Source organism: Coregonus lavaretus (genome assembly GCF_964263955.1).
Source record: "Coregonus lavaretus genome assembly, contig: HAP1_SCAFFOLD_102, whole genome shotgun sequence".
Taxonomy (NCBI): Eukaryota; Metazoa; Chordata; class Actinopteri; order Salmoniformes; family Salmonidae; genus Coregonus; species Coregonus lavaretus.
In genome coordinates this window covers 1,001,647-1,012,143 of record NW_028159396.1, presented here as the reverse complement: position 1 = coordinate 1,012,143, position 10,497 = coordinate 1,001,647, and the positions used below count along the sequence as shown (strand labels likewise).

Here is a 10,497-nt window from a genome sequence, read left to right as displayed (position 1 = left end):
ACTCTATATTTATTTGGTTTGTCATTCTGCCGTTTTTCATGGGATTTTAGTGGTAAATAAATAATTTATTAAGAATTTATCACAATTAATTTGTCCAGAAATAGTTTTACCAGCTCCTTGTATTCTGAAATTGAAAGAGGGAGGGAGAGCCGCTCCTCTGCGCTCTGCCAGCGCTACACCCCAGCTGAAAATAGGGGGTTTTGTTTATGCCTTTATTGCCATATGAAATCAAATTGGATAAAGCCTACTCAGAAATACATTTGTATGTTTAAAAAAAAAAAAATCTCAAGTCATGAATTTAATATGGATATGTCAGTTTGAATATAGAGTATCAGATTCAATTTACCTGTGATTCTCTGTGATTAAATTGAACACCGATTGGCACGTGTGTTTTGCTGTTTCCTGACCGAATCCGCATTTAGTTACTGATGTTTTTCCCGCATGAGAGGATTTATTTTAGTTGCACAATTTTACATCTAAATAAGGTGTTTGGTGCAGTATTTCTCAAGTAAAAAAATGTGCAACGTGTTGTCTTATGTAAACAAAGTCGGAGCTGCTGGGCAGGTCTGTCTCACTGTCTGTGCTATCGGATAGAGAGCAGATCATCCTTAATTTATTGACTACTACTCTTTCTACTGTATAGGCTGCATGATTTATGTAAGATGTAAGATGACATCCAACAGTTCCCTGAAGAGGCGCCCTGGACATGGACGTCATTTAGCAGACGCTCTTATCCAGAGCAACTTACAGTTAGTGAGTGCATACATTTTCATACTGGCCCCCCATGGGAAACGAACCCACAACCCTGGCGTTGCAAGCTCCATGCTCTACCAACTGAGCTACAGGGGACATAATAAATATTTGTGTGCCTTTTTTTTTGTGTGCTTTTCCATCAACCAGAAGATGGTTGTAATTAGCATAATCGCTAACAGCTACACAGATTGGAATATGACACCCTCGTCAATATGTCACCCAATCCTGCCTAATGGGCAGGTCAGCCCTGGAGGAAAGTATTGGCTGTAAGAAGTAAGAGAAAACATAACATCTGGTTGTTTTTAAATTACTTCTCATGACGTTGTTTGATTTTTTGTCCAATCTGCGTTACCCACTCCAGTCAGCAGGTGGCGATGTGAGACTTTCAGGGGATGCTTCTTGTGTGACGTATAATCTAGTGGACGGGACGGGAAGCTTCTTCAACAGCGACAAAAGGGTACTGATTTGACCGTAGCTTGCTAGCGAACATAACACCGAAACATTGAAGCTCTTTAGACCAATCTTGTGTATTTAATCTTAGTGTTTAGCACATAATTGTGTTTACGTGTCTACTAGTTCATTTAAACGTAATTTGCTTGTTAAATTATCAAATGTGTTAAATTGCTACTGCACTAGGTTAATCGCCCGGAGCTTGAGCTCACTAAACTAGACGGAGAAAGAAGCTCTGGTGAAAAGAGAGGAAGAAGCTTTCAGAATGAAAAAGGAGGAAGAGGAGGCTATCACATTGAAAGAAGAGGATGTTACAGTGAAAGAAGAGGAAGAAGCTTTAATAATGATAAAGGAGGAAGAGGAGGCTATCACTTTGAAAGAAGAAGAGGATGATATTACAGTGAAAGAGGAAGATGGGGAAGAGGTTGTCAGAGTGGAAGAGGAGGAGGTAAAAGCTTTCAGAATCAAAAAGGAGGAAGATGCCATGACATTGAAAGAAGAGGAAGAACCTTTTGGAGTAAAAGAGGAAGAGGAGGCTATCTCAATAAAAGAGAAGCAGGAGGACGTTTTGGGAGTGAAAAAGGAGGAGGAGGAGACTGAAGATCCGATTAACACCAGTGAGTATTGTCTTTAAAACAGGGGCACAAACTATGCAGTTCTTGAACTAATGTGTGGTTTTAAAGGGACATTCTACTGAAGTTATATACTTCAATATGTTGTTCAGTACTGTAGGAATTGTTTAAGGTTCAATCTGCAATTGGTTCATATTTTTTGGACTTTTAAATTAGATTTATTGATTTCTCCATGTGGTCTACATTAAAGTGCACTTAATCGAATATAACAGGCTTTTAAAATTCAATGTTTGTGCATAATTTCTATTTAAAATATCAAAGGGCACCCATTTTGTGGAAAGACCCTTTTACATTTGCATCACAAACAATATTTTAAAAAATCACAATGAAAGTGGCCAGTTTAGGCCCTGTTTATTGCCTCTTGTAAGACCCTATGATTGCAATAGAAGATAATACGTTTACCATCTGTTTGATGTTCTTGTTCACATAGGAGAGAGACACGACTATCATGGATCCTCTGGGGAGCCTCAACAACATCCTGATGCTGATGAGGCAGAGAAGAGTCTCTCCAGATCAGAACACCAGATGGTACAGCTTGGTCTGGTCTAGCATACAGCTTGCTCTATCGGGGTCTGGGTTTCTGTAAAGCACTTTATGACAACAGTGACATCAGCATCCATAATGATATGTGTCTGTGTCCCCTCTATATGGTTACCAGGACAACGCTAGCCCTTCCGCCCTCCCAGAGTCCCCGTGTCGTACCTCTCCCAGTAGCACCTTACTGCTGGGTCTGAAGAGGTTGTCTGTGCGGCTGGTGGACTGCAGGAAAACCATGGGGCTGAGTGGAACTGTGGGAGGAGGAGAAGAGAAGAAAGGAGCAGATTTGACTCATCAAAGTAAGTGCTGTAGTTTAGTTTGAACAAATAAAATAGATCTACCCACTGGTATCTGTTACCAGGACAACCAGCAGAGTTCTGTTAGTTGACATGAAGATAGACTGGTATCTGTTACCAGGACAACCAGCAGAGTTCTGTTAGTTGACATGAAGATACACTGGTATCTGTTACCAGGACAACCACCAGATTTCTGTTAGTTGACATGAAGATAGACTGGTATATTTCCACCCCAGTAGACAGTTCTGTTAGTTGACATGAAGATAGACTGGTGGATATGGATGTTATGAATATCATAACACTGAAAAAGGATTCTGCCAATGAAAAGAGAGAAACCAATAGACTATATAAAACCTTGATGAAAGTTAGATTTAGAGAGAAAGTTTCAAGATGATCCGATTTATGGTGCATGTTTTACAAAAATATTTCCTAAAACATTATGGATGTTACATTGCCTGTCCCAGTCAACCCCCTGTCTTCACAATACTGTAGAACAAATCAAATACATTTTATTTGTCACATGCGCCGAAAACAACCGGTGTAGACCTTAGAGTGAAGTGCTTACTTACAAGCCCTTAACCAACAAGGCAGTTTTAAGAAAGAAAAAATAAATATAGCAAATAATTAAGGAGCAACAATAAAATAACAGTAGCGAGGCAATATACAGGGGGTTCCGGTACAGCGAGGCAATATACAGGGGGTTCCGGTACAAAGTCAATGTGCGGGGGCTCCGGTTAGTCGAGGTAATTGAGGTAATATGGACATGTAGGTAGAGGTAAAGTGAATATGCATGAATAAACAGAGAGTAGCAGCAGGGTAAAAATGGGGGTGGGGTGGGAACAATGCAAATAGTCCAGGTAGCAATTTGATTAACTGTTCAAGAGTCTTATGGCTTGGGGGTAGAAGCTGTTAAGACGCCTTATTTACCTAGACTTGGCGCTCCGGTACCGCTTGCCGTGCGGTAGCAGAGAGAACAGTCTATGACTAGGGTAGCTGGAGACCTTTGTATAGAGGTCCTGGATGGCGGGAAGCTTGGCCTCAGTGATGTACTGGGCCGTACGCACTACCCTCTGGCCAAGCAGTTGCCATACCAGACGGTGATGCAACCAGTCAAGATGCTCTCGATGGTGCAGCTGTATAACTTTTTGAGGATCTGAGGACCCATGCCAAATCTTTTCAGTCTCCTGAGGGGGAGTAGGCTTTGTCGTGCCCTCTTCACGACTGTCTTGGTGTGTTTGCACCATGATAGTTTGTTGGTGATGTGGACACCAAGGAACTTGAAACTCTCAACCTGCTCCACTACAGCCCCGTCGACGAGAATGGGGGCGTGCTCAGTCCTCTTTTTTCTGTAGTCCACAATCATCTCCTTTGTCTTGGTCACGTTGAGGGAGAGGTTGTTATCCTGGCACCACACGGCCAGGTCTCTGACCTCCTCCCTATAGTCTGTCTCATTGTTGTCAGTGATCAGGCCTACAACAGTTGTGTTGTCGGCAAACTTAATGATGGTGTTGAAGTCGTGCTTGGCCATGCAGTCATGGGTGAACAGGGAGTACAGGAGGGGACTGATCACACACCCCTGAGGGTCCCCTGTGTTGAGGATCAGCATGGCAGATGTGTTGTTACCTACCCTTACCACCTGGGGGCGGCCTGTCAGGAAGTCCAGGATCCAGTTGCAGAGGGAGGTGTTTAGTCCCAGGATCCTTAGCTTAGTGATGAGCTTTGAGGGCACTATGGTGTTGAACGCTAAGCTATAGTCAATGAACAGCATTCTCATATATGTGTTCCTTTTGTCCAGGTTGGAGAGGGCAGTGTGGAGTGCGATTGAGATTGCGTCATCTGTGGATCTGTTGGAGCCATATGCGAATTGGAGTGGGTCTAGGGTTTTTGGGATAATGGTGTTGTGAGCCATGACCAGCCTTTCAAAGCACTTTATGGCTACAGACGTGAGTGCTACGGGTCGGTAGTCATTTAGGCAGGTTACCTTAGTGTTCTTGGGTACAGGGACTATGGTGGTCTGCTTGAAACATGTTGGTATTACAGACTCAGTCAAGGACAGGTTGATAATGTTAGTGAAGACACTTGCCAGTTGGTCAGCGCATGCTCGGAGTACACGTCCTGGTAATCCGTCTGACCCTGCGGTCTTGTGAATGTTGACCTGTTTAAAGGTCTTACTCACATCGGCTACGGAGAGCGTGATCACACAGTCGTCCGGAACAGCTGATGCTCTCATGTATGCTTCAGTGTTGCTTGCCTCAATACGAGCATAGAAGTAATTTAGCTCGTCTGGTAGGCTCTTGTGACTGGGCAGCTCGCAGCTGTGCTTCCCTTTATAGTCCGTAATAGTTTGCAAGCCCTGCCACATCCAACGAGCATCAGAGCCGGTGTAGTACGATTCGATCTTAGTCCTGTATTGACACTTTGCCTGTTTGATGGTTCGTCGGAGTGCATAGCGGGATTTCTTATAAACGTCCCGGTTAGAGTCCCGCTCCTTGAAAGCGGCACCTCTACCCTTTAGCTCAGTGCGGATGTTCCCTTTAATCCATTGCTTCTGGTTGGGGTACGTAAGTACGGTCACTGTGGGGACGACGTCATCGATGCACTTATTGATGAAGCCAGTGACTGATGTGGTGTACTCCTCAATGCCATCGGAAGAATCCCCGAACATATTTCAGTCTGTGCTAGTAAAACAGTCCTGTAGCTTAGCATCTGCGTCCTCTGACCACTTCCTTATTGAGCGAGTCACTGGTACTTCCTACTTTCGTTTTAGCTTGTAAGCAGGAATCAGGAGGATGGAGTTATGGTCAGATTTGCCAAATGGAGGACGAGGGAGAGCTTTGTACACGTCTCTGTGTGTGGAGTAAAGGTGGTCTAGAGTTGTTTTTCTTCAGGTGACATGCTGGTAGAAATGACATGAAACAGATGTAAGTTTCCCTGCATTAAAGTCCCCGGCCAGGTTTTTAGAAATTGCAAATGATACAGTGCCTTCGGAAATTATTCAGACCCCTTGACCTTTTCCATATTTTGTTACTTAACAGCCTGATTCTAAAATGGATTAAAAATAATTTGTCCCTCATCAATCTACACACAATACCCCTTAATGACAGAAAACAGGTTTTTATACAGGTTTTTTAGACATTTTAGCAAATGTATTAAAAATAAAAAAAGGTAACTTATTTACATAAGTATTCAGACCCTTTGCTGTGAGACTCGAAATGGAGCTGAGATGCACAATGTTTCCATTGATCATCCTTGAGATGTTTTTACAACTTACCTGTGGTAAATTCAATTGATTGGACATGATTTGGAAAGGCACACACCTGTCTATATAAGGTCCCACAGTTGACAGTGCATGTCAGAGCAAAAACAAAGCCATGAGGTCGAAGGAATGATCCTTACAGCTCAGAGATTGGATTGTGTCACGCCACAGATCTGGGGAAGTGTACCAAAACATTTCTGCAGCAGTGAAGGTCCCCAAGAACACAGTGGCCAACATCCTTCTTAAAAGGAAGACGTTTGGAACCACCAAGACTCTTCCTAGAGCTGGCCGCCCGGCCAAACTGAACAATCGGGGGAGAAGGACCTTGGTCAGGGAGGTGAACAAGAACCTGATGGTCACTCTGAAAGAGCTCCAGAGTTCTTTTGTGGAGATGGGAGAACCTTCCAGAAGGACAATAATCTCTGTAGCACTCCATCAATCAGGCCTTTATGGTAGAGTGGCCAGACGGAATCCACTACTCAGTAAAAAGCACATGACAGCCCACTTGGAGAATTCTCAGACCATGAGAAACAAGATTCTCTGGTCTGATGAAACCAAGATTGAACTCTTTGCCTGAATGCCAAGTGTCACGTTTGGAGGAAACCTGGCACCATCCCTACGGTGAAACATGGTGGTGGCAGCATCAAGCTGTGGGCATATATTTAAGCGACAGGGACTTGGAGACTATTCAGGATCAAGGGAAAGATGAACCGAGAAAAGTACAGAGAGATCCTTGATGAAAACCTGCTCCAGAGCGCTCTGCACCTCACTGGGGCAAAGGTTCACCTTCCAACAGGACAACGACCCTAAGCACACAGCCAAGATAACACAGGAGTGGCTTTGGGACAAGTCTCAGAATGTCCTTGAGTGGCCCAGCCAGAGCCCGGACTTGAACCCAATCAAACATCTCTGGAGAGGCCTGAAAATAGTTGTGCAGCGACGCTCCCCATCCAACCTGACAGAGCTTGAGAGGATCTGCAGAGAAGAATGGGAGAAACTCCCCAAATACAGGTGTGCCAAGCTTGTAGCATCATAACCAAGAAGACTCGCTGCTAAAGGTGCTTTAAGAAAGTACTGAGTAAAGCGACTGAATACTTATGTAAATGTGACATCAGTCATACAAACCTGTTTTTGCTTTGACATTTATGGGGTATTGTGTGTAGATTGATGGGGGGGGGGGGGGGGGGACAATTTAATCAATTTTAGAATAAGGTAATGTAACAAAATGTGGAAAAGGTCAAGGAGTCTGAATGCTTTCCGAATGCACAGTTGAAGTCGGAAGTTTACGTACACATGTAGTCATTAAAACTCGTTTTTCAACCACTCCACAAATTTCTAGTTATCTTGATATGATATCTTGTTCTTGATATCTACTTTGTGCATGACACAAGTAATTTTTCCAACAATTGTTTACAGACAGATTAGTTCATTTATAATTCACTGAATCACAATTCCAGTGGGTAAGAAGTTTATATACACTAAGTTGACTGTGCCTTTTAAACGGCTTGTAAAATATCAGAAAATGATGTAATGGCTTTAGAAGCTTCTGATAGGCTAATTGACATCATTTGAGTCAATTGGAGGTGTACCTGTGGATGTATTTCAAGGCCTACCTTCAAATGCAGTGCCTCTTTGCTTGACATCATGGGAAAATCAAAAGAAACCACAGGTCTGGTTCATCCTTGGGAGCAATTTCCAAACGCCTGAAGGTAACACGTTCATCTGTACAAACAATAGTACGCAAGTATAAACACCATGGGACCACGCAGCCGTCATACCACTCAGGAAGGAGACGCGTTCTGTCTCCTAGAGATGAACATACTTTGGTGCGAAAAGTGCAAATCAATCCCAGAACAACAGCAAAGAACCTTGTGAAGATGCTGGAGGAAACAGGTACAAAAGTATCTATATCCACAGTAAAACGAGTCCTATATCAACATAACCTGAAAGGCCACTCAGCAAGGAAGAAGCCACTGCTCCAAAACCACCATAAAAAAGACAGACTACGGTTTGCAACTGCACATGGGGACAAAGATCTTACTTTTTGGAGAAATGTCCTCTGGTCTGATGAAACATAAATATAACTGTTTGGCCATAATGACCATGGTTATGTTTGGAGGAAAAAGGGGGTTGCTTGCACGCCGAAGATCACCATCCCAACCGTGAAGCACGTGGGGGGGGGGCAGCATCATGCTGTGGGGGTGCTTTGCTGCAGGAGGGACTGGTGCACTTCACAAAATAGATGGCATCATGAGGAAGGAAAATTATGTGGATATATTGAAGCAACATCTCAAGACATCAGTCAGGAAGTTAAAGCTTGGTTGCAAATGGGTCTTCCAAATGGACAATGACCCCAAGCATACTTCGAAAGTTGTGGCAAAATGGCTTAAGGACAACAAACTCAAGGTATTGGAGTGGCCATCACAAAGCCCTGACCTCAATCCTATAGAAAATGTGTGGGCAGAACTGAAAAAGCGTGTGCGAGCAAGGAGGCCTACAAACCTGACTCAGTTACACCAGCTCAGGAAGAATGGGCCAAAATTCACCCAACTTATTGTGGGAAGCTTGTGGAAGGCTACCCGAAACGTAAATAAAGTGGTGATCCTAACTGACCTAAGACAGGGTATTTTTACTAGGATTAAAGGTCAGGAATTGTGAAAAACTGAGTATAAATGTATTTGGCGAAGGTGTATGTAAACTTCCAACTTCAACTGTTCATTACCAGTCAAAAGTTTGGACACACAAAACCTACAGGACAGGAGATCTCCAGGAAGAGGGTTGGGCAGCCCTGGCTTATATGACGTTATACGTGGTCTGCGGTTGTGAGGCCGGTTGGATGTAATGCCAAGTTCTCTAAAACAACGTTGAGAGAAATTAACATTCAATCTCTGTCAACAGCTCCAGTGGATATTCCTGCAGTCAGCATACCAATTGCACGCTCCATCAAACCTTGAGACATCTGTGGCATTGTGTTGTGTGTTAAAACTGCACATTTTAGAGTGGCCTTTTATTGTCCCCAACACAAGGTGCACCTGTGAAATGATCATGCTTTTTAATCAGCTTCCTGATATGCCACACCTGTCAGGTGGATGGATTATTTTAGCAAAGGAGAAATGTTCACTAATTTGTGCACACAATTTGAGAGAAATAAGCTTTTGTGCGCTTGTAATAACTCTGGGATCTTTTATTTCAGCTCATGAAACATGGGACCAACAACTACTTGTTGCGTTTATATTTTTAGGAACAACATATTTCACATTATTTTTTTACTTTATCCAAAATATCATGACATTAGTGATAGTCAAAATGTAAAAGATGTGTGAATGTCTAAATCAGAAAAATTGCCATTTAAACAACATGTGTCGAACAACAGGGAACATTTCGAGAACGGGGAGATGTTACTGATGTGCTTTGTGTCTGTCTCCAATGTAAAAAATATATAATTGGGACTTCCACACACAATTATTTATTTTAGGCTTAAGGAAATGTGTATGTCGCTTTCTGTATCATACAACTATTAAGGTTATAAATGTACAAACACCTGGTATCATACAACTATTAAGGTTATAAATGTACAACCAGCTGGTATCATACAACTATTAAGGTTATAAATGTAAAACCACCTGGTATCATACAGCTATTAAGGTTATAAATGTACAACCACCTGGTATCATACCGCTATTAATGTTATAAATGTACAACCACCTGGTATCATACAGCTATTAAGGTTATAAATGTACAACCACCTGGTATCATACCGCTATTAAGGTTATAAATGTACAACCACCTGGTATCATACCGCTATTAAGGTTATAAATGTAAAACCACCTGGTATCGTACCGCTATTAAGGTTATAAATGTACAACCACCTGGTATCATACCGCTATTAATGTTATAAATGTACAACCACCTGGTATCATACAGCTATTAAGGTTATAAATGTACAACCACCTGGTATCATACCGCTATTAAGGTTATAAATGTACAACCACCTGGTATCATACCGCTATTAAGGTTATAAATGTAAAACCACCTGGTATCGTACCGCTATTAAGGTTATAAATGTACAACCACCTGGTATCATACCGCTATTAAGGTTATAAATGTACAACCACCTGGTATCATACCGCTATTAAGGTTATACATGTACAACCACCTGGTATCATACCGCTATTAAGGTTATACATTTACAACCAGCTGGTATCATACCGCTATTAAGGTTATATATGTAAAACCACCTGGTATTGTACCGCTATTAACGTTATAAATGTAAAACCACCTGGTATCGTACCGCTATTAAGGTTATAAATGTACAACCACCTGGTATCATACCGCTATTAAGGTTATACATTTACAACCAGCTGGTATCATACCGCTATTATGGTTATACATTTACAACCACCTGGTATCATACAACTATTAAGGTTATACATTTACAACCACCTGGTATCATACTGCTATTAAGGTTATAAATGTACAACCACCTGGTATCATACCGCTATTAAGGTTATACATTTACAACCAGCTGTGCGATAGGAACCTAAACATATTATCAGTAATTACCAGGAAGCTC

General features: G+C 42.2%; 1 protein-coding gene across 1 annotated transcript in view; it reads left to right on the top strand.

The window, feature by feature from the left end:
* Positions 1-1,498: 1,498 nt before the first annotated feature.
* LOC311122910 (uncharacterized protein) overlaps positions 1,499-10,497 on the top strand; it is a gene marked incomplete at its 3' end in the record, with an annotated part of 141,216 nt that continues 132,217 nt past the window's right edge. Inside the window, exons 1-3 of the mRNA XM_084197213.1 lie at positions 1,499-1,820; positions 2,266-2,363; positions 2,494-2,675. Of these exons, the coding sequence (XP_084053339.1) occupies positions 1,547-1,820; positions 2,266-2,363; positions 2,494-2,675 (554 nt within the window). The 5' untranslated portion in view covers positions 1,499-1,546. The remainder of the gene's footprint in view (positions 1,821-2,265; positions 2,364-2,493; positions 2,676-10,497) is intronic.